At 36.4% G+C, this 27,147-nt stretch overlaps 1 protein-coding gene across 1 annotated transcript in view; it reads left to right on the top strand.

Annotated features, from left to right (window-relative positions):
* CFAP54 (cilia and flagella associated protein 54) overlaps window positions 1-27,147 on the top strand; it is a 245,943-nt gene that overhangs the window by 12,055 nt on the left and 206,741 nt on the right. The window contains exons 4-12 of the mRNA XM_054574504.1: window positions 1,857-2,028; window positions 6,197-6,255; window positions 13,506-13,649; window positions 14,297-14,410; window positions 14,524-14,625; window positions 18,907-19,105; window positions 24,429-24,610; window positions 24,698-24,860; window positions 25,793-25,878. Of these exons, the coding sequence (XP_054430479.1) occupies window positions 1,857-2,028; window positions 6,197-6,255; window positions 13,506-13,649; window positions 14,297-14,410; window positions 14,524-14,625; window positions 18,907-19,105; window positions 24,429-24,610; window positions 24,698-24,860; window positions 25,793-25,878 (1,221 nt within the window). The remainder of the gene's footprint in view (window positions 1-1,856; window positions 2,029-6,196; window positions 6,256-13,505; window positions 13,650-14,296; window positions 14,411-14,523; window positions 14,626-18,906; window positions 19,106-24,428; window positions 24,611-24,697; window positions 24,861-25,792; window positions 25,879-27,147) is intronic.

Raw genomic sequence — 27,147 nt, 5'->3', positions numbered from 1 at the left:
TAGGAGTTGCCTCTAGAGCCACCCTGCCTGGGTTCAAAGAGCTGCTGAGCCACTGCCTGACAATGGGATCTTGGAGAAGGTTTTGTAATTTCTTTGTGCCTAGGTTTCCTCACCTGTAAAACAGAAGTGACAATAAGACTCATCTCCTAGTGTTGTTTTGAGATGAGTGAGATAACAAAAGACTTAGACTAGGTAGGGCCTGACACTCAAAAAATGTAAGTATCATTATCAGTTTCTAAAAGAAAGAGTACTTAGAAGATAATGATTATTCCAACATGTATGTATGTTCAACAAATTTCTTTTGTGATGCCAACTACATGGTGGCTAGAAATAGTGTACATGTGTCCAAGCAGGAAATCTATGTGGAAGATAAGGTCCATTTGTATTACTAACGGTGTCCACTCCCATAGCTTTAACAGTACTCATCATTACTCTAGCCAAAATCTTTCTTTTGAACTCCACATCTACCCAGTTAGGTCATAAACATCTCAACATGACATAGCCCAAAGTGAACTCATCATCTTTCCTCCATAATTGGCTCCAGCCAGTCACCCAAGCAGAGAATCGTTGCAGGCCACTTCCTCTCTCTTATCTCCCACATCTAATTGGCCACTAAATCCCAGGGACTCAGGAAGGACTTAAATCTTTCCTTTCTCTTCATCCCCGATTCCAGGGCCCCATTCCAGGGCCCGGGTATGTCTGGACTACCTCAGAGGCTTCTGATCTCTCCCAGACTCCCTGTATGTAACTTTGTGCCCTATCCTCTGCTTTTTGTCTTCCACACTTTTGTCATTAATTTCTGAAGTGTAAATCAAGCCATTTTACTCCTCCGCCCTTTAACTTTGTCCTTTGGCTAATGTCCATATTCCTTGGAATGACATGGACCACTCTTCCGGTTCTGACCTTGAATCACCTGTCTTTCTCTTAAACTTTCTTATTCAACCATATGAAAGACGTTCAGTCCAGTGACCACAGCAACTACTGAGCATTCTTAATGTTGCTTGTGCCTGGAATTCTTTCCATCTGCTGAGAGCGAGGGCCATGTCTTCCTCAACTGTGAGTCCCTATTGCATAGCAGAGTGTGGCAAATAGATGTGCTCAATAAACATTTGCCAAATGAATTATGTAAATGGTGATTAATTATATCTGAATTAATAAGTTAAAATGCCATTTTGTGAGTTTCCAAAAATTGATTCAATTCCATATTCTTGGAAACAGGATTTCTTACTTTTGGAGGGCTTTTGAAAATTTTTGATTAAGGAAAAAATAACCTTAATCAAATGGGTGCTTTGAAAAAACCTATTTTACCACATTTCTATGTCTTAATCCATTAGGGCTGTTATAACAAAAGTTCATAGACTGATGGCTCGAACAACAAACATTTATTTCTCATTTTCTGGAGGCAGGGATATGTCAGATCAAGGTGCTGGAATATTTGGTGTCTGGTGAGAGCCTCCTTTCTCGTTCATAGATGACTGTCTTCTTCCTGTGTCCTCCAGTGGGAAGGCATGGGAGGCGGGCTCTCTGGGGTCTCTTTTAAAAGGACACTAATCCCATTCATGAGGGTTCTACTCTCATGACCTAATTACCTAATTACCTAATTACAATTAGGTCATGACCGTGACCTCATTACCAAAGATCCCACCTCCTAATACCATCACACTGGGGATAGGCTTCAACATAAAATTTGGAGAGACACAAATATTCAGTTTGTAGCACTATACTAATCTATTAAATTCACTAAGCCCAATTGTTTCCATTTGAGCTTTTTACATTTTAAGGAAAGCTTTTCTAAGTTGCATAAACTTTTTTCATATTTATATTTCATATTCATTTTATATTTTCCCGTGTTTCAGTTTCATGCTTTAAATGGCAAAAATATTTGCAACTACGAGTTGGTCTGTGACAGTGACATGAACCTGCAGAATAAAGAATCTGTGATCCAGTGTCTGGATATCTTGTCCTCCCTGAGACTCATCATGCAGGTGGCATTGCCACAGGAGCACCTTTGCTGGATTATCTTCAACGGTATATACCAATGTATTTTAGTTTCCACGGTGTCTCTCGGAAAGTTATTTAAATGCCACGTTTCATGTTAATTTGATTACCTGGGGATTTAAAACATTTATTTCATAATAGGATGATTGTGTTTTTTATACTTTTATTACGTTTTAATTTGTTCTCATAAGCAGGAAGTTACAAAGCACGTCTTTGGGTTTTCTGTGCAAGGAAGGGTTAGAGGCTGTGGGGATAATCAGTTTCAGGTATATAGAAAGCAGGGCCCATAATTAATGAGTAAGTATAAGTGGAGAAGAATCAAAGAACCACTGCAGGTTAGATTGGTTTTAAGCATCATCCATTTATTGGTCCTCTCCTCAAATACTTCGGCCAATGACTGTGGCTTTCTATACATCAACCTTCTCCTCCTATGTGGTTTTGAGTAAGGAGCTTTTGTGTGTGTACAGGATGATTATATACATATATACATTGTATAGATATACATATATACTTGCAGGGTGGTGCAAAAGTAGGTTTACAGTTGTCCATATGGAAAATAAAACAATAATAAATAATAATGCAAGAGCAAACTCCGTGTTTCATGTATTTACGTGTTTATAGTTACATAACTGTAAAACTGCTTTTGCCCCAGTCAGTATAGGCATTATATATATATCTCTCATAGAATATTATCTATCAAAATCCAGCATTTGTTTTCCTCTTTAAAGAGTTACAATTTAAATTCAATTTCTTTTCAAAGTTACAATTAAAAGTTACAATGAGTCATTTGCTATTGTTCTCTGGATAATATAGTCTCAAAAGGAAAATAATGACAGTGTGTTCTGTGTGCATAAGAGCAGGACAAAATAACTTGAAAGAAAACATACTGGATTTTAGCTCATCTATGACAATCAAAATATATTTCCTAGCCTTTTCCTTCCTCACTCTTCCCAAGTAATTTTTTTTTTGACAATTTGATTGAAAATTCCATTTGCTGCCAGAGATGAGGCTGACTTGGGAAGAAATTGTTTAATGTAGTGATTGTCAATTTAATGCTTGATCATCCCCGACAGGACCTGTGTTTCCCAGAGCAGCCGCTGCCATCTTGCCACCTGGGCTGGTCAAGCCTCTTGGCAGGGACTGAGCAGCAGCAGAGGTTCTGTGCTCAAGAAGCAGCGGTAGCCCACAGGTGGGCCTTGCGGTCGGGCCTTGCGTGATGGTGAAGTGACGCAGCACGGCCCCCTCACTGGTCTTCTTTTAACATCACACACAAATATCCCAGTGTTCTTAGAAACAAAGATTAAATGATTTCTGTGTCTTCTCCATCCTTTTCTTGGTGTGGGCTTTTTCTTTATATGGGTGGTATTTTGGTCTACATTTTATTCTTTTTCCTAAATAGTTTTCTGTTCAATATTATGTTTTTAGAATCTAGCCAGTTTCCCGTGTGTAAACCTGGTTTGTTAACTCTGACTGTTGACTTGTGTTCTATAGATATTTGTACATCCCTAGGTATGGAACATGGTTTGCCCTGCCTCTATAACTATGCAAATAATTCTTCAATGAATATCCTCACACGTGTACTTTTATAGACCTGTTTGAGAATATCTGGGATCTATGCCTAGGAGTGGGATTGCTGGGTTGTGGGAAATATACATAATTTTACTAACTCCTGTCCCTGTTTTTATTCATCCAAAACTTATTGCCAGGCATTGTTCTAGGTGCTAGAAACAAAAGAGTGGGCAACAGATGAAAAGCCTTTCTCATAGTTACATTCTGCTACAGAGAGGTAGATCATAAATCAAAACTAAATGGTTGTGGCAGATTGTGCAACAGAGAAAAATAAAGCCAAGGCGGGGATAGAGAGACCCAGGCCTGGCCTGGGTGGGGATTCACTGACCACTCTATTTAATCAGTGAGTGGTAATCAGTGAAATGACATTTGAGCAAAGACCTGCATGAAACATCTGAATATTTGAGGAAAGGGCATTCCAACTGGAGGACTAGCAAATGAAGAGATGCTTTAGTTTTAAAACTTTGTATTTTAAGTAGTCAGAAATAAATCGGCCCTGACTAGTATGGCTGAGTTATTTGGGCATTGTCCTACAAAGCAAGAAGTCACTGGCTTGACTTCCTGTCAGGATACATGCCTGAGTGGTGGGTTCAGTCCCTAGTCTGGGTGCATACGAGAGGCAGCCAATCACTGTATCTCTCGCACACTGATGTTTCTCTCCCTCTCTTTCTCCCTCCCTTCCCCCTCTCTAAAAATAAGTAAATACATACATACATATATACATAAATACATAAATAAATAAAATCTTAAAAAAATAAATTGATACAGTTAATTTATCAAAGTACATTTAGTCTTTCCAGTTAGAAACGAAAACTCCCTCTCTTTACTTTTAATTGATTATTATATATAGACATCCTTGTTTTTATAAAATATGTAACCAATCTTGGTTCTTTCATAAAACCTAACTGAGTGTACGAATATTCCCTAACCCCTTATTTTGCAATTAACCTGAACCCAACTAATTTACCCCCTCAAATATAGATTATTTCAGTGATGGCCATCTTTGATGAAAAGGAGTCCCATGACAAGGCAAAAAACTTACATTAGAGATTTGGTCAAAAACAAAAGAAACTTCCAGAGATATCCTGAGGTCGTAAAGATTCAGTCTATGTTCCATTCTATACCAGTACTCTCCCAGTCATACTTCTGCAGTGGGAATGCGTAAGCCATGCCAAGATCCTGAACCATCAAAGAAGGGCTGTTATAGTCAGGACACACTAGGGCTGGAAAGGTTAAAGCCACATTTTTGAAATACAGAGGGCCCTTGTCATTCTTGAGGGCAGTCTCCTGAGGCCTCCTGAAATTCCCCAGTTCCTGTTACTGACATGTTTATACAGGCTCCTGGCTTACACCTGAATCACATGGTTTGTGGAGAGGCATGCCTTTCCTGTGTGTATCCTTACTTGGTGACTTAAAAAAAAAAAAACACAAAGAAACACAGTTATACAGTTTAGTTTTTAAAGATTAAAAAGAGAGGTCAGCAAAATCAAGTTGAGAGAAGAATGCTGGGCTTCAGCTGTTACGAGCCAAACTGTTTCTTCCCCGGTGGATCTTATGTGACCGGAATGGCTTCCTGTCATGGGAGCGGTCACAGTAATGCTGAGTCCCCGAATGTTAAGGGCCTGTTGTAGTCCCTGTGAAGTGTGTGGTGCTATACATTTTTAAAGATTTTATTCAATATTTTTGCCACTGATTTATGTAATTAATATTTATTTTAATACAAGTGTATTTTAATCAAATAATGTGTGTCTTGCAGCAGATGCTGTTTACTCAGAAGCTTTTGAAGTTTAAATGTGAACATAGGACTCATAATTGTGGAATTTTGATGGTTGTGAGTTTTAGATCAGACATTTTATAGGAAATATTTAGATTACTTGCATTATAATTACATGCCTTTTTAAAGCATGTTACCGTCTTTTGGATATGTTTATATCATGATAATGTCCTTTGTATATGGAAAGATATATGCTGATGTTGTTCCCTCTTCCCCCAATCCAGTCCCCAGCCTTCTAGCATTGTTTAATTAATGGCCTGACCCCCCCAAAAAATCATACTTCAATGATATTAAATAGGACCTTAAAATGCTATTTTCTTATTAGAGTGCTCATAGGACATACCTTAATAACAGGATAAATATTATGAAACTGCGAATTAATATAATGCAACCTATTATGTGTTACGATTTTTACATTATTATGAATTTCCATGCAGAGTATTATGCCATGCTGATTAAGTGTGGATTGTAATCTTATTTAGAAATAAATCTTTAGTTTTTTAACCATAAGGAAAGCATGGGAAACAATAACATTTTATATGAATTACTAAAACCACAGGGTATGTAAATTATGCTACTAAAAATATTCTTTTGTTCAATATATTTCAGAAATTAAATATGTTGAGACTGAAAGATTCTCATGTCAACCTATTTAACATATGGTCATATTAATTTTTAATGATTTGGTTACTAAATATTAATAAATTATAATGATTATAACTCTAATCATTGTCAGAGTATCTATCTCATGGGATTGCTTATTTTGAGAACTATAGACTTCAACCATAGCAACTGGAATATAAAATTTTCATCATTTGACTGTAAAACATGTTAATGATCTTTTTCTTCATCTAGGTACCATCTATATTTACACCATTTGCAGAAAACTGATGATTATAGGTCAGTCTTCCAAGGTATGAAATTTACTGACAAAATATCTTCCCTGTATATCCTATTTTTCTTAAGACTTTTGTTGGCATTGAATGCTAAACAAAGAAAATTTAGTGAATTATTTAACAAAATTTAGTGAATATAATAGGTTTACTATTTTTAGTTTACTCTAGTATGACTATATGTAAAATTGCAGACAAAAAAGTATTAGTGAAAGGAGAGCATCCTTAAAATTGACAGGTATTCTTCACTGTCTGTTGGTCTCTCAGATTAGTCATAACTTGTCAGCTTAATACTGAACATCCATCCATCTGGTAGCTATATCTCTAGGTAGGCTGACCATCCATTCTGGCTTGCCCAGGACAGTCCTGGTTTATATGTTGTGCTGGAGTAATTATTAATAGTGCCCACTTTAACTTTTAAAAGTGTTTTGATTTGAGAGATAAACGATGGTTACCCTATTTAGGTCATACTCAGGAGCTTGAACTTTATTTTTCTTGCAGAGGTTGGATTTGACTTACGACCCACATGCTAGTGAGTGAATGAATGAATGCATGAATGTTAGTGTTCATTAGGGTGAGAGAACACCTAAACTCTGTTCCAGTCATGACCTGAGGGTAAGGAGACTTTATTTTATAATAAGGTTCCTACTCACCAGTATTCACTGCTAGGTTTTAGCTTGAGGCTTTGATTGACTTCTGTTGACTTCCCTACAATGCTGGTAGCACTTTTGTCCCTGGGAGACCCAGTTATTCCCTGTATGCGTTGTATAGTCATTGGAATGTAAGCCAAGAAGAGAGAAGATACTCCCATTGAGACCATACTCAAATTGTTACTGGCATCTGGAACATTACTGCTCTATTCTTTTTAATGCTTATTCTTTATCACAGGTTTTTTTCTTACTTTTCTCAAAACATAGCCAAGTATCTTAAAAGTTGACGACACTTAAAAATGGAAGAAAGATATTTGCATGCTTAATGGATAGCAATTTTATGTTCTCTCTCTGTTTTGTTCCTTGAATTTAAAAGCTCTATTACTGGCAGTGACTCGAATGAGACCGTTCCAGGTCTTTGAGTGTGAATTAAAATGAGGGGAGACTGTCCCATGTATAATGGAAGTTTGGCCTACAGACTATTCTAGTGATTCTACCTTCAGGTCCAGACAATTTCCTAGAAAGAACTTGCATACTCCTGTTGCCCTTGCTGTAGCAGCAAATACTGCTTCGCAGAACTACCACAATCTGGCCTGCTGCAGCAGCTGTGTGCCAAGCTTCGACAGGCAGAGATGTCTGTGCCCAAATTTAACCATTCATGTTTGTGCTTGTTAATGCTGAGAGAATTTTAACAGGATAGTCATTTAAAATAATTTCTTACTTATACCCTACATAAGACATGTCCTCTCCTCCTCATAGAACTTGAATTTCTCTCTGACAAAATAAGGGCTGAAGAAGAATAGCTTTATGGTCCCAGTCTTGCGGGACGGAGTGAGGGGAGTGTGCGGTGCAAGGATTTTGGAGTGGTGGGTGGTTGTACAGCTGGCATTCGAAGACTGGGATGAAATTCTTTGTCTTTTTTTTTTCGATATAGTAAGTTACAAAAAAATTAGTACTTTTCAGCCAGGAATTTCTAAACCTTTAGCTGGTGAGTTGATTCCTTGGAGGGAGGTGGTCCAACCACATCTGTGTCTTCTTGGATCTGAATGGCCCTGAATCTGTAGCTACTTTAGGGTTCACACTTATTATAGCACGACACAGAAGGAGAAATAGGTACGAGATCCTCCGGTGCTTCTTGGTGTCACCCCAAAGAAATAGAAACCTGTTACTATGAGATACAGGCATTATTGCTGCCATTTGTTACTATTATTGAATCCCTACTATGTGTTAGGTATTGTGTGAAGGGCCTTGCATACATTGAACACTCATTCTAGTCTTAGGAGGTGGACACTATCATTGCCATCATCATCACTGTCATCACTTGTTGAATGAATGCCTACCACTTATCAGGTAGACGTCTAAGCGCTTTTATAGATTATCTCACTTAGTCCTCACACCGACACTTTGAGAAAGTTGCCGTTATTGCTTTCGTCTTATATAGATGAAGGAGATCAGGCTCAGAAAGGTTGATTAGCTCAGTGTCAAACATCTGATGAGAAGTGTAGCTGAGGCCAGAGCCAATGCCATGCTATCTTGCCTATCAACAGCATGAGAACAACGCACGTTTGTTGACTAAATTTAATCCTGTCATCATGCATCCTATTTCTGCTCCCTTAGTCAAGTGGAGGTGCCGTGGGGTGGGGTTAATGTTTTTTGACATCACTCTGTATTCCTGAAGACATCCTGAAGACCTAGCCTGGCCGGGGGCTACTCCCCAGATGAGAAACAGCACTTGTGTTCAGGGAGGTCACCAGCATAAGCTCGGGGAATGGAGGGAGGGCAGATTTCTGAAATCTCTTTTCCTAAAGACATATTACAACTTTGCTGTCATTTATGGTGTAATCTGTAGTTTCTGAGGCATTTAGAACTGTAATAAAATACTCAGCAAACATTAAAATATACAGTAGAGTCTATTCATTCTAAAAAATGTTGATGTCAGTTTCATTTGTAAAGTTTGTGGCTTGAACAATGATTGTGAAATTATTCCACATTCCATTACATAAACTTCAAATCCAAACTTTGAATTGCTTCTCAGTGCTGCTGCCCTCAAAGGCTGATATCAATGATGCTGCAGTGCCATCATGTGGGTGAATTGATTAATTGTGTGTGTACTACATGAACCATGCTCTTGCTGGCCTCCTATACTTTGGTTTTTCTTCTTTTTCTTCCGTTTCCTCTTCCTCTTCTTCTTCCCCTTTCCCTCCCCCCCTGCTCCTGTGCCTCCCCTTCCCTCCTCTTTTTCTTTCTTCTTCTTCCTTCTTCTTCCTTCTTTTTTAAATGAAGAGTTAGTATAGCAAATGATTTATTTTATTTTTTATGTTTTTGATATCTTAAAACCTTTAATAGAAGAACATTGCCCCCAAAACTCTTCCACCGACAGTGATTTGACCCATGCTTTTACCAATATGACATTAACAATCTCTTCAGCTTATGCCAGTCTGATGGATTAAAAACAAGTGGGATTTCCTTGTTCCAATTTGAATTTTCCTGCTTGTGATACAAGCACTTATAGCAGTTTTTAGCTCGGCCGGTGTGGCTCAGTTGGTTGGCGCATCATTCTGTAAACTGAAAGGTTGTGGGTTCGATTCCTGGTCAGGACACATGCAGATTTGGAGGCAACTGATTGACGTTTTCTCTCCCATTGATATTTCTCTCCCTCTCTCTCTCCTTCCTTTCCCCGCTCTCTAAAATGAATAAGCATGTCAAGGGTGAAGATTAAAAACAGTTTTTGATTTCCTTTTAAATTTTATTTATTTTTAAATTTAAATTTGGTTTTCAGTGTTTGCTTTTTCTATGAAGAGAACAGTTCTGCTTAACTCCCATCAATTAAAAAATTAATAGAAATAGTTTTATCTTTTAGAGGCAAAAAAAAATTAAGAAGTAGTTTTTTGGAAATCGCTTTTCATTTTAAAAATCTGAATAATGGTTTTCCAGAACCCTAAGAGGAATGATGTTTTTTCACATCCCTAAGTGAAATGATGGCTTTTTGTTGTTGATTTTTAAAAGAACTCCCCTTTGTCAAGTTGTCCCTATGTACTGGAAAGAATACTTCTGTACTCGGGAGGCCGAAAACCTGGGTTCCAGCTCCAGCTGAGTCGCACCAGTTCATTCCCGTGGAGTCAGATTAAGTTACTTTTAAGGTCCCTTATGGCACTAACACCTGTGATTTAGGGTCTCTTATGCTAAGGCTGAGGCCAAACCCAGAAATAACATGAACAACTGGTAACCAAAGCCATTTTAATTTTGAAATGTGAAATTTCTAGTACCTGGAATCCTGAGGTCTTTTTGAAAGACATGTTCACTTAAAGGGGGGAAATTTATACCTGGCTTAATCCAACAAACCAACAAACAAACAAATACAACAAACCAAATACAACAAACCAAATGCAAAAATCCACAATAGGGTTTTTGTACAGCAGATGTGAGAAAGCTCAAGTTTTGATAACTGTTAATTCCCTATCACTGTGGCAAGGTTAGCAAACAATAACAACAGGACAACAGCAACAAAAACTACAACAACAAAAACTGCAATAAGCAACCCCATGTCAACTAAGTAGAGGTGTAGTGTCCAGGACCAGGGACTGGAAGTGTCATTTTACTGTGGTCTAGTCATACAAAGGACATTTGCAACCTGGAGCAAAGCCATAGAAGATTAACCATGAGGGTGAGGGAAGTGCAGCTCTGGGAGATAGGGAAGCACTCAAGGGTCTCTCTCTGGGAGACAGAACTGGGGGGAGGGGAGGAGGACAGATGGCGTAGGTGCTTTCAGAGTCTTGGAGGGCCGTAATCTGAAAGTGAGTTTTGAATGGTTTTGTGCTGTTCCAGAAGGCATAGCTAGGATTAATACATTGGAGGCATATCAAAATGGATTTCATTTCAGGTTAAGCAAGTACTTTGCATGTCCACAGATGCCACCTGGAGGTGGGAACTCTTGAGCAGTGAAGGTGTGGGACATCAGGTGGTGGTGCTGGCGACGTTGACAGTGGTAAATTTAGGTCGACTTTAGCCCTTTGATTTTATGATTACTCAAAATGGTTCCATGTTAGGCATCATGAACCGAAACTTAAATGAAGGTCAGTCGGTCAGCAAATAATTATTGCATATCTACTACATGCCAGATAAAGTCCTAATGGCTGGGGGTACAGTGGTGAAAAGATAGACAAGATCCATTTTCTAAGTGAACTTATATTCTAGTGGGATGGGCTTACCTTCCAGTGGATAGCCAAGAATGTCACAATGCTGTGTCAAGCCCTGCTCTACTTCTGGAATCAAAACTGACCAGACTGTGGAGAATTTGGCCCTTTCAGACTTCTTTCTCAATATGCTGAGTTGCTTGCGAATGGAGTATATACATTGTCTTTGGAGACTCCAAAGATGGTAATGGGGTCTGAATCTATTTTTACTATTAAATACTATGTCAATATGGTAGGTTTTCTGAATGTACAGCTCCTGGACCTTTCTAATGACTTGCCTTTTCAAGATGGGTCTGACTACTATACATGTACTTTTCTTTAATTAATTCCTCAAGTACTGAAGGTGGAATTTGTTACTGGAAGGGGGGCTTTATTCTGTAGTCCAAGTTTATTCTCATCATTTTCTTGAGAATCTAGAATATCTGTGAGCCCTTTCTTGGTCGGGTCTGCTGAATTCAGGGTTGTTCAATGAATTCATTTAGTAGCTACTTGGGAATATTTGCGAGGTACTATTCTAGGTGCTGGAGATATAATAAGGAATAATGCATTATCCGTATTTTCCAAGACATCACAATCTGGAATCACACACATGAGCATATGAATGCTATTCAATGTGACATATGACATGTGTATATAAAATATATGTAAATCATACACGCACACAACACAATTACAGTAGAGACAGAAAGGAGGCCATGTTCATTTCTGTCTAGTGACATCAGAAAAGTCTTAACAATTGGTTCTCTTCCCTCTTGCTCTTTTTCTTCCTTCTCCTTCTTCTCCTCCTGTTCCTCTACCTTGTTCTGCTTCCCCTTTCTCTTTCTTTGTCTACATTGCTATTACCAAAGCTAACACTATGTTTTCTATGTTCTAAGAATTTAGTGTATATTAACTTATTTGGTCTTTAGACAATCTTAATTACTCTTATACCTATATGGATGAGGAACTGGAGGCACATGGAATGTAAAAATTGTCCGAGGTAACCCTGCTACTATAGTGTTTCAGCCAAATAGGGCAGGTAAAGGAGAGAAGAGAGTGAATAAAGACACACATATTTGGTCCACTAAGATGTGTTTTGTGGAATGGAAAGCATTTTGGACCAGCTTTGAGTATATGATGCAAGGTCAAGAGTGGTGGGGCATGGGGGCAGGCTGGAGCTGTCCTTCTATGCCCTGCAAAAGGCTTGTACTTTGTCATATATGCAGTAGCGGGCAACTGATGCATCTTAAGCACAAGAGTGACACAACCCAGTGTGCATGTTAAAAAGGTAACTATGGAGGAGGTAAGGAGGCTGTTTAAGGAAGGAGTGTATAAGAAGAAGGGCGGCGGTGAGACCCAAGACGGAGACGAGGGGGGAAGTAGCCAGTCATCCAGGGAGACATATGAGGACCTGCTTGGTTAAGGTCGATATTTCTATGGATAGAAATTAGAATTTGACATTCTGAGATATTTAGCTCACAAAGTCTTATTTTCATCCTAGTAAAATTTTTTATAACAGTATGTGGAGCACAGACCAAATTCCTTCTTATATTCAGTCTAATGAAAAGGCAATATAATCCACCTACTCTTTGAGCTTTTAGAATATTTCTGAAGAAAGGAGAATGACTGAAAAAGTTAATTGCAGAATACATGTAGTCAAATAGTGTTTCCCAGCATACGGTTTGTGGGAAGGGTATGTTCAAAAAGAAATCAGTGGATTTGTGGGGAAAAGTCATTTAGCTAAAATAGCACAAGAGGCTTTTACGTATATTCCTACAGACAGGCCAACAACAATGACCTTTTCCTCATCATTTTGTTTCACATCGTACCCTGGGAATAATTTCCCTGGAAATAGACACCATTTATGGAGTGTGCCAGATATCATCCTAGCATGCCATGTATGTTGTCTCCTGCACAACAGCACTGGGGTGATGTGCTAAAATGCCCATTTTAAAGATGAGAACGTTGAGATCTGGTGAGGTAAAAATGAGACAGCTACTAGGTGATACAATTGGACTGAAACCCAGATCTGTTTGATTCCAATCCTCAACTGTTTCTACTAAGTATCACAGGCCGCAGACTGGAAGCACTTTCCATTTTCCCTATCCTGCTATTCCAGTTTATTTTCAAAATAATACATTGGTTCCAGACCAGCTATTACAATTGTATTGTTGGAATTAGCTCCTACACTATTGTTGACATATGATATATATTAATAAAAATGAGACAAGTCCATAGGACTTTCAGAGCTAAGAAGGAAGACATTCTAAAATGGTTAATGAGATTTTGAGTTCTCTAAATTCAGTTACTTTTCAAATGCTTCTGTTTTCTTGACATTTTTGGTTTAACTAGTGAGCAATTTGTGCTCACACATCTGATAATATTGAATAAAAATCGTAATTATTGGCTTAAAATGAAAATGTATTCAGTTGTGCCCTTTCTTTCTCAGGCCTTAGAATATCTGCTGTGGGCCAGTATATGCATGGAATCCTCCGTCCCCCTCCTGTCTGTCAGGTACCTGACATGGCGAGCTACTCTTTACACTGCTGTCTGCCAGTGCTACTATGACTGCCAAGCTGGTATTCATGGAGAGGTGGGCTACTTCTTCATTCTGAGGATATCAATATTTTAAAATACAACTTGTGCAGCATATTCTGCTTTAGCTGTCTGGCGAGAAAAAGCATACACAAACAAACAAAACCCAAAGAACTGCAGTGAAGCAAAGACAAAAGTCCCAGGCTTAATTTGCAGAAACTTGCTTGGTTTCTCCTTTTTGTGATCTGTTGCTCTACTGTCTTCTCTCCCCTTCATTTTCTATTCACTTCCACCTTCTTGGCTGCTCTTCTGAATAAGATTTCTGCTGTCTTTCCTTCCTCATTGTATTCTCGTATGCAATTCACTTTCCTTCCCGGTTTAGTTTTCTTTTTTGCATTCAATATTATTTTGTATTAGGTAGGTACCGAAAATATCAGTACCAGAATTTGACTTTTCTTGTTTTCAAACTTTCTTAATTCGTAAAGGTAGCATATCTGACAGTTTATTAACTTTAGATCTGCAGAATTTAGTGTGCTTATAGGAAATGGTAGGCTAGATAACTGTGTTATAGAAAGTCAGCATCAGCCTAGAGTTCAGTTCGTCAGTTAAATCCAATTCTGGGAGAATAAAACATACTGTCTTGGTACATTTTTAATCACTGTACTCTTACTTAAAATAAATTAAATTTATTTTAATTGCACACAGGCATTTGCTCGGCGTGCTTTAGCGAAAATTGATGAATTAAGGCAACTGGAGTCCATGGGTTCCTCACAATCATCAGAAGAATCCAGAAGAGACTATAGAGAGGCCACAATAAAGGTATAAAAATTTCACGAAATAGAAGCCATTTACTGCACTCTACAGTTGAAATACTTCATGTTAGTAGTTGTATCCCATGGTAACTTCATACATGATTCTTCTTTTTGGGGCAGATGGCAGTGATGATCTTCAAAAGAGGAGTATTTGAATCCAGAAGAAAAAACAAAAATTTCTTTAGACCAAAGATAAGAATTAACCTAAGGGAGGTACAAACTGTAAGTCTAAGGATGTCTCCTCTATTTCAGACTCATTTGTGGTATATTTGTGTTATACCTCTGTATCTTTTAAGCTTGCTCACTAAATATTAAACCCTGTATTTTATTCTCTGCATCAGCAGCAAACAGTGAGAAGGATATCTTCCTGATTTGGACACAACCTCACTTCAATCCTTTCTCAAAACTTTTGTACCTTCATACAATCCCAGTTTTGTAGCTTCAAAGGGTATGAAGCTAAAGAAGTTTCTGGTGAAGGTTCAAATGCACAGACCCCTGAGTGGTTCTGCAGGGGCCTTTGTCTTTGGCTGCTTGATGTTCGCTTAGTCATTAGAAGGCTTTGAGGTTGGAGAAAAGGTAGAGGCGCCTTTTCTCATCCGCTTCAGGTGTCTCCTTGGGGAGTGTTTAGGAACTAGGTCATAGTGTAGCAATAAACAGCTCCCATATCTTGGTGCTTTCAAACACCCATTTATTTCCCATTGGAGTCAAGTTATTCTGGGTATCAGGAGTCTCTGCTCGTGACTGCTGCTCAGGGCCCGATTGAGGAGCAGTCCTCATTTCAAAAGTTGCTGGCTATTCTGTCAGAGGGGAGATAGGAGAGCTTTGGAGGGTCTCACACAGATGGTAATGCCCAGCATGGAAGTGATGGTGGTTTATGCTTTTCACATGTCAGGCCTCATCACATGGCCCCTTCCAGCCACAAACGTATTTGGCAAACAGCACTGAGGGCCACCACAGGAGACGGCTGGGACCTAGCTATGTCTTGTGGGGTCCTCTGCCTTTTCTTCCTCCTTCCATTCTTCTTCTCCCACTGTCTTCCCTTTGCTTTTCTGAGTCTCCGTGTTCTTTCAGGCTAGTTCTGTATTTCTTTGAAGCCTTCCCTGACTATTGTAGGGGTCATAATCGCTCTTCTGTGAGCCTCTTTGTGGGGACTGAAAATGGAAGTGAGGGGGAAGAAGATGAGTAGTTTCTGACAGAAGAGGAGTAGAACCTCAGGGTCTGGAAGGGATTTTAGAAATCATTTGGTTTAGCCCTTATCTATTACAGATGGGGACAGTAAATCCCAGAGTATTTAAGTTACTGGCTCTAGGTCACGAAGGTAGCTGCTGGCAGCACTGTGACCAGAATCTGGTCCAGTGCTTTCTCATTGCTACAGTGGCTGCTATTCTCCTAACTCATTTCTTCTTATAGGAGTAATTTTATGTTTTTAAAAAATGTTAAATAAATCAATATTTAAATTCAAGTGCTATTTGGACATTATAGTCATCTATGGCTACTTAGCGTCACTATGTTATATTGAAGACTGAACCCAGAAGTGCATTTCATACTGCCCTTTAAATCATATCCCCTTACCAACCAAAGGTGTATAATTAATTGTTGGGGGTGGTAACTTCCCAAATTATAGATAATTTCATGGATGAGCTGTTGAAATGCCTACATCTGGTTTTGTTAAGTAGTAATGCTATCCTGTTTGTAAGAGAGCAGGGGTCAGTTCTTTCTCACTAGCATTTTTTTCCTCTGAGCAAACCAAATTTATGTATTCAAAACTGCAAGATTGCCATTTACTAGCATATTATTAGGACCTGATTTATAATCATCCTGGTATAAAAATTAAATATATTTTCAAAGAAAAGTGTTTAAAATTCCAGACATTACATTAAAAATAATTTATTTCTGATTTTCTTTAATTTAATTATTACATGGAAATTTATGGTGATATATCTTTTTAGTGGGTAGTTTTTATAGAGAAAAGTGAACATAACCCTTTTTGTAAAGTCATAGTATATTACTTTGACAGTTTGCAGAATGCCCTGCTTTGTATGTATGAAGTAATTTTATTGTTTCTTATAAAATAATTTCAATTTGCATTATATTTATTTTATAAAACATTTTTGAGTTTGTAAGCCAGTAACTCATAGTAAATAATTGTGACTTTCAAAGGATTCTTGTAAAGGACTACTGATTAAGACTCCTAATGATTGACTCATTACTGATTCATTCAATAAACACAGGGTCTGGCACAGATAATGCCCCCTTTTTATTATAAACTCTTATTACAAAATGGTAAGCATGTAATTCTGTAATGTAACAGTATCACACTCAAACACACCACATTACATTTTAGGTGAAATGTTCAAATTAAAACTATAAATTATTATACCTATGTTAATACCCTACCAACTATGCTCAAGCAGGTGTTACTTCTGCTGGACTCTGTATTTTTAAAGTACCTGCTATGTGAACAAGATAGAGATTACAGTTTAGTGGAGAAATTACATAATAAAAATAATAATTGTAGCTTGTCTGAAGTATTAAGGAGGAAATGATGGTAGTGATTAAATGAGTTGCATGTAAATCCCTTAGAATGTTCCTGGCACATAGTAGGTCCTCAGTAAATATTCGCTATTGCTATTGTTTATTTTTCATTCATTCCATATATTGAACACTTAATATTGTTTTCAAGTGTGTGGGATATAGAAAAGACTTAAACTGCAGTTGTCTTTTTGAATGGCTTTAGAATAATAAGCAGGATTTGACCAGACAGGAAACGAGAGGGAAACAGTCTAAGAAAAGGATTAGAAGAGGATTGTAACTCAGAAGCAGGAGTAAGCAAAGTTTATTGGGGACAATGAGAAACTTGACAGGAATAGGTGTACTATGTTGGGAAATTAACATAATGCATTGTATGGAGTAAATATCATGAAAATCATAGTGTTTAGAAGGGGAACAGACTGTTTAGGTTGTGTCATTCAGCTTCTCATCTGTCCTGACATTTTTAAAGATGCTCTTATGTGCCCTATGAAGTATATGTACCAGAATTTGTCTGGTATTTTTATTACTATTATTTAAGTTGTTTCCAATTCTTTGCTGTTACAAATATTGATGTAATCAATATCTTCAAGTATATGTATTTTCTTTCTTTAATTTCTTGTGTATAAAATTCAAGGTATAGGATTTGAATCAAAGGATATACTTTTATTTCTCATGATATATACTGCCAAATTAATTTCCAAAATAGTTTCTCTAGGGTGACAACCTGCATGTATCAATTTTGCCTCAATCTATTACTGTTTATTTGTTATAATTCATTTTCAATAAAATGGCTTGTTTTAATTTTATTTTTAATATTCAACTTTACCTTATATTTGTGTTTACTTTTTCTTTTCTTTTTTGTGAATTACCTTTCAGTCTTTGAAAGATAATCTTATCTTCCTACTAGAGATTTTAATTTTTAAAATATATTTGAATGAACTCAGTGTTTTTTATAGATATTAATATTTTGCTTGTCATGCTTGACAATCCATTTTTTATTGCTTTGACTTTAAATCTTTTTTATAGATCTTAAAAATTTATATTTTAAAATCCTTTGCTTGATATTCATCTGTAGCTCTGATATTCTCTTCTGCTTTTTGCTAGGTTTCCTATGATATTTTAAAAAGCAAGTTCACCCTAATCTATCTGGGTTTTATTTCTGCTTTTGTTTTTCTGTCCTTCTGACTTTGCCCCAAGAAGAGGAAAGTAGGAAAGGAATCATGGGGAATGTGACAGGTATGTTCTAATTGGACAGGGGTTCTGGGAAAGCCACCTAGAGCCACCTTTCTTATTTCCAGGTAATTTGTCAGAATAAGGCCCAAAGCAAGCTGTCAGGAGGTGAAATCATTCTGGGTTGATACACAGCAGAATGGCTGGGAATTCACACAGGGCCTTAACAGTCATTAGCTTATTAGTATACAGGTCAACTCTTCTTTAGAGTTAACTAACATGAGACCAGTTATTTATACTACAAAATACTGTTTCACTTTTGGGTTTGAGGACCCTGCATCGGAATTTCCTGCAGTGCTTGCTAAAAATGTCCCACACAGGCGCACAGACTCTCTGGAGAGGTGGTCTGTGAATCTGAAAAGCCCTCCTGAGAGATTCTCAGGCAACCAAAATTTCAGTATCAGTTCCTGACAGAACCACATATGGTAATGAAGTTCCACAAAGCATATGGGGATTGATGCTGCTCTAATAAAAAGATAGTAATAAACAGCCTTTTTAAGTATAAAAAGGAAATAAAAACATGTAAAAACATAGTAAAGTCTTTGATGTAATGGCAACATGACACAAAACTTAATGGGGTCTGGAATAACACCTCAAAAAATGAAAATCATAAAAGCAGCCATCTCATTGATAGGTTAACCACTCTCTTTTAGCATTAAGCATGTCTTACTTATCTTTGCTTAATAATATCAGACATTATAGAACTTTTTAATATGGACTGTATTTTTTTCTTAATTACAGTTGCCGTGGCCACGTACTGTCACAGAACGGTTGTTGGATGAGATGTTTGATAGCACTTCATCCCGGTTCCTGGCTGTCTTGGAAGCTCTTTCTGATACAAATAGGCGAACACTACAAATTGGACCCATTGTTACTGATGAAGTAGAAGTTCGTGATGTTGTCTCAGAACTGTTCTTAGCAGGAAGAGAACTTTTATTAAGTAAATAAGTTTTTAAAATAATATTTTATTGTAAAACAAGAGAAAGAAAAGTTTTTAGTGTGGTAGTTCACACATAGCTCATATCCAATTTTTATTGATCTTGAATTCAGCAAGCTTCCTAAACTCAATTAATAGTTCAAATAATTTATTAATAGATTTTCTTTTGAATGTTTTATATATACAATCATTTGTGAATAGTGACAGTTTCTAATTCTTAAAAATTTTATTTCTTTATTCTTATTCTTGACTTATTGCATGGGATAGCATCTCCAATAAAACATAGAATGAAAGTGGTAATAGTAAATACCTGTCTAATTCATGATCAAATAATAGAAAGCTGATTTTGGTTTTTGCTAAAGGATTTTTTTTTTTAAAAAATACCCTTTTATAGACTAAAGAGTTTGGTTTTATTCTTGGTTTGCTAGGAGTTTTGTTTCTTTTTAACCTTGAATAGTTGTTAAACTTCTATCACAAGTCTTTTCTGGACCTAAGAAAATTATTGAGTTGATCAAATGGCTTTTCTTTTCCATATCTGTTAATGTGAATTACATTGATTGCTTATCTAACTTTTAAGCACCTTATATTCTTGGAATAATCTAATGTATAGCTGAGAATAATCCTTTTGATATATTGCTTGATTTATTTTTTGCTAATGTTTAATATTTCTGCCTCCCTGTTTGTGAGAGAGACTTTCTTTTCTTGCAAAGTCATTTTTAGATTTTACTGTCAAGGTCATGTTGGCATCATAAAAGGAATTGGAATTAAAATGTATACCTTTTTTCTCTATTACTAATATCTGGAAGAGTTGGTGTCAGACTGGTATTGTTTCTTTCTAAATGTTAGGTTGATTTTACTGCTTAAGCCATTTTGACCTGGAATTTTCTTTGTGGATAGGTTTTTAACTATGAATTAAACTTCTTTCATAGATATAAAATGATTTAGGCTTTCTTTTTATTTAAAAAATCTCCTATCAGTTTGGTATATTGTACCTTCCCTGAAAATTTTTGATTTTATCTAATATTTTCAAATTTTAGTTAAATTTTTAATTCTAGTTATGACCCTTGTAACATCTGTAAGATCTGTAGTGTAGGAGGGCCCCCTTTTTCATTCCTGATAGTGGTAATTTTGCCTTTCCTCTCATTTCATCAGTTTCAGCAGGAGTCTACCAACTTCATTAGTCTTTTCAAAGAACAGTGTTTAACTTTGTTTATCCTCTCTACTGTATATTTATGTTTCATATTAATAATTTCTGTTCTTTATTATTTTCTTTATTTTACCTTCTTGGCTTTATTTTGCTGATTTAAAAAATTTATTGACTTGAAAGCTTAGATCATTGAGTTTCAGGATTTATCCTTATTTAATATTTCTATGTTAAGACATTTCCCTCTAAATGCAGCTGTAGCTATGTACCTAAAGCTTTAATATATCATATCTTCATTACCATTTAGTTAAGAATCTTTGTTCTCTCTTTGGCTTCTGTTTACTGGGCTGAATTTGCAAACCAACAAGAACTTTTCCCTGTTTTTCTATTGGACTCTTTTTTTTTTCTTACTGGTTTTAGGAATTCTTTATAGATTCTGGATATCAGCTTTTATTGAATACTTGTATTGGTGGCTTGCCTTTTCATCTTCTTAATTATAGCTGTTAAGAAACACAAATTTGTTTTGTGTGTATGTGTGTGTTCACAATGTATTCATTCATTCAACAAATATCTGTTGGGTATCCTCTTTATGTCTGGTGGTCTCTTAGGTTCTGTGAGTATAATTGTGAATAGAATATAGCTCTTGGTCTGAAGAACATTCAGCCTGGATATAGGGCATGAGTAAGTATAGATCCAGTCCTGGTTTTATCTTTATAAAATATGGTAAGACTGTGAAGGGAAATGCAATCTTAATGCATGTGTTGAGCTTTTTGTTACTGTACAGTATGTTTGTGCCAGGACCTGAAGCTATAATTTATTCCTTTTCTATGCTATAATACTCCAATATATGAATCTTCCTCTGACCCAGTCTTCTGTGAGTGGATCTGAACTGCTTCCAGTTTGAGGTTATTATACTTTACACTGCAAAGACCATTCTTGTATGTACCTCTTAGAACACAGATTCAGAGGATTTTCAAGGGTATATACTTGGTAGTGGAATGAAATCAGTATTGTTTAGGACATATATCTATGACTTTACCAGATAATGCAAAATTGCTTTCCAAAGCTGATGCTCAAGAGCAGTGGATGAGTGTTCCCATTCTTCCTTATTCTGTCCAATACTTGGTATTTTCATTTTTAAATTTTACCAGTCTAGTAGATATGAGGATAAAAGCATAAGTTGTCTCTCTATGCTTTATGTTGAAGTTATACATAGTCTGTCATGAAATTGGGTCCCAGATCTATGGCTTGTGAGTATAGGTTCTTCATGAATAGTTTTTTCTCCAGTTCCCAGAGTTGAAGCCCAGAGAGCCAAGTTTAGGTTTGCTTACTTATTCTTTGTGTTCTGGTTCACTCTTTTGTGTAGTCTTTAATTGAAACAAGAATTCTTAATTTTAATGTAGTCTAATTTATCAATATATCCTTTTATAGATAGCCATTTTTTTGTGTCATATTTAAGAAATCTCTGCCACCCCAATATCATAAAGGTATATTTGTATGTTTTCTTCTGGAAGTGTTATCTTAGCTCTCACATTAGTTCTAAATTTAGGTCTTTTTTTATTAGTATGAGAAATGAATCAAGATCTGTTTATTTCTATATAACATTCAGTTGATATGGCACAATTTATTGAAGAGACCTTCCTTTCCCCATTGACTATTGTGTCCCTTTGTCATAAATGAAGTGACCATGACTTTTTTCATTCAACATAATTCCCTCGAGAGGTATTCAAGTTGTGTGTATTAATAATTCCTTTCTTAGTATTGCAGAATAGTAGTCCGTGTATCATAGTTTATTCACCTGTTGAAGGACATTTGAGTTGTTTCAAGTTGTTGGCTATTATGAATAAAGCTGCTATGAACATTTGAATACAGGTCTTTGTTTGAACATGAATTTTCATTTCTCTGGAGTAAATGATCCAGAATACAATTATTGGGTCATATGCTAAGTGCATAGTTTCGTAAGAAACTGCCATACTGTTTTCCAGGGTGATTGCATCATTTTACATTCCCATGAACAATGTATGAATGATCCAATTTCATAACATCCTTGACAGTGTTTAGTGTTATCACTATTTTTTAAGCCATTCTGAGACGTGCATAGTGCTATTTCATTGTGGCTTTAATTTGCTTTTCCCTGATGGCTAGTGATCTTGAATATCTTTTCACATGCTTATTTTTTCATTTGCCATCTTTACGTCATCCTCCTCTTCAGTGTCTTTTGCCCATTTTCTAATTGGATTGTTTATTTTTTTCTGTTGCATTTGGGAGTTCTTTGTATGCCCTAGAAACAAGTCCTTGTCATTGCTTTTTAAAATAGTAGATATGTTAAGGTTTTTCCTCATCCTTACTTACTTTTTAACTGCTGCTTCATAAGTTAATTTCGTTTTGCTCAAATAAAAACTTTAAGAACTTTGAAATAGTTTTGCTGGTATAAGGTTTTGCTTAAAAGTTTGTTTCTTTTAAAATTTTAGAGATGTTTCTCCATAATCTTGCATTTGATGTTGAAAAGTCTGTTTAAATCTTGTTGTTTTATAGATTCAGCTTGTACATTTTTTCTCTTATTGATGATGTTCTTACATTGCATTATACTGAGTATAGGGGTGGGTTTAGTAATACAGGAGGTACCTTGAGGTCTTACATCTTTAATTTTTCATGTTACTTCTTCATTCCTACTGTTATTTTTACTTTTCTTAATTCTCCAAGGGTACTAATAGACAAATGTTAACACATCCACTCTCCATATCTTATTTATTTTATTATTTTTACCTCTTTATTCCTTTCTATTGTCTTCTGAGAAGATTTCTCAGTCTAATTTTCTACATTACTAATTTGCTTTTTGATTTTCACTGTTCTATTCCATCCATCTATTGAATTCTTTGTTTCAATAAAATATTTTATACCAAGTATCCATTTGATTCTCTTTTACAGCAGTTTATTCTTGCTTCATGTTTCTAGTGTTCTCTTACTTCCTTGAGGGAATACTTACTAAGCTTAAATTGTTGTTCACTCTGTCCCATTTTTATGCTTCTTGTGATAAAGGATGTTGTCATTTGTGGTCTTTGTTTCAAGGAGTTTGTGCTTTTAATTTTCTTTGCTCATGAGCTTACCTTCTGTTGCTTTGGAACATCAGCTGAGTTGGTGATAATGTCTGCCTGGAAGGAGAGGGGAAAGCTAGGACCCCAACCTTAGCTTGTGTACTTCTAAGTGAGCTTAAGATGTGTGTGTGTGTATATTTGCATGCACGTACCCGTGTGAGGACAGGGGACCTGTGCCAGCTGGGGCTCATCTTCACAAGGAAGATACAAAATCTCAGATAAGAATTCCCTTGACTTCCTTCGCCCAAACCTGGAAGTTTACCTTCATCTGCATGCATTCTTTCCACTCTCTTATTAAAATGAAAGGGATGTTCCTTATTAGATTTTTAAACCTAATCTCTCCAAACCCTTCATGTCCACTTTCAGCTTCCTCTCTGAACTCCTTCTTCTTGTTACAGTCAGATTTATTGAAGCAATTGTCTGTTTTTCACTGTCCCCAGTTTTTCCTTCCTGCTTGCATATAAGCAGTCTTTGTCCTTGGCACTCTACTGAAAATTCCCTGACAACCTCCTTAGTGCTCCACGCAAGGGTCACTTCTCAGTGCTCTTCCTCTTACTCTCTGTAGTGTTTGTTGCTGTTGATATTCTCTCCAAACATTCGTCCTTGCCTTCCCTTCTCCTCTGTCTTCCCTTTTCTGACATGTTGTGTTCCTTACCGTTCTGTCCTAGGCAGCTGTGCATGGTCCATGGAGCGTCCTATCACTTACTGTGGATAAATAATGATGACTGTAAAAACTATATTCCTAGTTCAGATCCCTTTCCCGAGCTTTCAGTCTGTAACATCCAGCTGCCTATTTGTCTAGGTAACTCTTGCTAATTCTCTATGTTTGACATTCTGTGAGTAGCCTTCCCCAGCCGCTCTCATAGCCTAAGCCTTATATTCAATGCCCTTCCAATCTGTTTCCACAGTGCCCTGAATTTGCCCACTAAGATTTCTGGTTCTTCCCACTAGAGTATAAGCTCTGTGAAGGCCTGAACCGTGTTTCTTTTCCATTGTTCCCCTATTGCCTGGCAATGTCTCATAGTTAACATTTAGTAAATATTTCTTTGCATGAATGACATTCAAACCTCTCTGTTTCCTTTCCTAGTGTCAAATACTGGTATAGAGGGAATGCTTGGCTTTCCAAAAACACCTCTTCTGGAACTTATTATAAAAAGAAAAAATGTTATTTCTATAGATGCTGCTGTGAAATTTATAAAGTTGGCTTTTACCTATGAGGAGTGGAGTTTATTTGAATCTGCCGCTGGGCAGCTTATTGAATTTCTCCAGGTAATATATGCAAAATCATTAATTTGTTTTTATATTGTTAAGATGACTTTGAGTTACTGATTAACTTGTGGGATATACTTCTCTTAGGGACAGGATGATCCAGAGTTAAAGAAAGCAGAGAAGGATTTAACCCTTCTTATTGCAGTAGAACCTCTAATCAATGTAAAGAGGAACAAAGGTTTGATCTTTCCTTTGGAAAATTACAAGGAAGGACAGTCAGCTTTTTATGTTAAAAAGACTGCTTTTCCTGGTGAGTATTTATTTATCTCTTTGAAAAATTAAGGTAATTTTATCTTACAAAATATGGTTTTTATAGATGAGGTGAGAGAATATTCAAGGCAGTGGGAACAGGAAGTGCAAAGGTCCTGAGGTGCTTGATTGTTGAAGAAATAGCAAGGAGGCATGTATGGTTGGAGTGCACAGGTGGTGGTTATGGCATTTGAGAACGTGTAGGAGATGTGGTCAGAGAAGTAGCTGGGTGTCAGATCTTGCAGGATCCTGGGCCTTGTAAAGATGAAGGATTTTATTCTGAGGAGTGGTTTTGAGTAGCAGAAGAAGGTTTTACCTAGCTGTTGCCTTGTTGGTAGTTGAGAGACCAGCTGGGCAGTAAATTAAAAGCCATTAGTGACTTTGTAAGGGAAGGTTTGGTGATCTCCTCTCTTTCCAGCATGCAGTTTTCCCTTTTGTTACCATTTATGTAACTGAAAAAAAATGCAGCCTCTATTTTTTTAGAGCAATCAGAATAATATAATCCCATTTTTTGTGGCTTATCATGTTCTTAGGGCGTGGTATGGCTGCTCAATTATAGTAAATAATTTGCACCAAGTAATTGTACATTTTTTTCTAGTAGTTTCTGAATACATATTTTTGTTATTTTTATTTCAACTGCCATATTTCATATGTTTTAATATTACAAGCCTCTTTACTTCCATTTGGGGTATAGTCGGCATACAGATTATACAATAGATTCATGATAATAATAATAACAATGATAATAGTCCATTTTAATTGGAGCCCACTTTGATTAGTTTCCATATAGAAGCATCCAAAGTATCTTATTGACATAGTATTTGCTCAGATATCATTTGTGTCATTTTTTATAGAACTATGTTTCTGTCCTTTTTCTATTGGAAATTTTGTAATTGACTTTTTGTTTTATTTTCCTTTACTTTATGAATTGAGATACTGGTATGAAGACTTATGGATATTCAGAAGATATTTTCCATTTAACAACAACCCTATATTCCTGTGTCTGCACCTCTCCGCAGGTGAAGTAGATATTTGGATAACTTTAATAGTATTAAAGGAGGCTATTATACCTAATTTAAGTCAGACTTAAAATATCACAAGAATGGGCCCTTCTCAAAATGCTATATTTTTTAATCTTTATAATAAGGGATTAAGTTATATCCTCACTTGTAACTTTAAGTCTCTTTTTATTATTGTCATCATTTTGAATGCCAATCTATTTCTTTTTGGGAAATTTTTAGGCTACCTATATTTTTAATAATGAAGGAATGAGGCAGTGGTTTTAATGTACAATTAATATTCTTAATGAAATTCTGCTTTTCAGTCCATGAGTACAAAGCCTGGTTATTATTTGGAATCACATTGCACACAATGGCCAGTATTTAGAAATGACCTTTTGTAGATGCACACATCTAAGTAAAATTAGTACAGTACTGGTTTTAAAACTAAATTCTAGGGATCTCCAGGCCTTCTTTGAGATTTCCTTGGGGGCCCAGATTTTGGTAGTAACGCCCTGGCCTATTTTAATTAGTTTTTATTAGTTGAGATTCTGATGGAATTTTATTTGAAAATTTGATTTTACTGTTATAAAAATGTTTGAAAACCAGTTATAGTTATAGTTATATTATAGTTATATTAATATAGTTATATAGTTATATTAACTTTTGTTCAGGTAAGTGAAACGCAGTGAGGGACCTGAGAAGTTCTACTGCTAAAGTGTTTTCTATTCTGGGTTTGTGAGAAAATGGTGTAACGTGGGGTAGGTTTTTTTATTTTATTTTTTTAATTGTTCAGATACATTTGTCTCCATTTTCTCACCACCACTTTCCCCTGCCCCCCTCCCCCCTCCCTCCCTCTATCCTTTCCCGCTTTGGCTTTGTCCATGGGTCCTTTACCCATGTTCCTTGACTTGACCCTTCCAGTCCCGTTCCCCACCCCTGCTTCCCTCTTTCCCTCTTGATTCTGTTTGTTTCTTTTTTCTTTCAATGTTGCTGGTTGTATTTTCCTTGCTTCTTTGTTTTGTTAATTAGGTTCCACTTATAGGTGAGATCATATGGTATTTTGAAAAAAGATATTGGATAGCAAATACAATGATCATAGTAAGGCAACTAAACCAAAAACTTTTAATCAAGGCTGAAAAGAGCAAGGAATTCTCACCTATCTACTTTTTTAAAAATCATGCATATTTTAGTTCGGTTCAATGCAGTAAACATTTATTGATCTCTGTTATGTTCCCACTGTACTAAAGGTGCTGCATATACAAATTAAATCTTTGAGCTGCCCTAAAG

Source organism: Pteronotus mesoamericanus, unplaced genomic scaffold (assembly GCF_021234165.1).
Source record: "Pteronotus mesoamericanus isolate MK-2021 breed Mesoamerican mustached bat unplaced genomic scaffold, CSHL_Meso_final contig_263, whole genome shotgun sequence".
Taxonomy (NCBI): Eukaryota; Metazoa; Chordata; class Mammalia; order Chiroptera; family Mormoopidae; genus Pteronotus; species Pteronotus mesoamericanus.
This window is presented reverse-complemented; position numbering and strand designations above follow the sequence as displayed.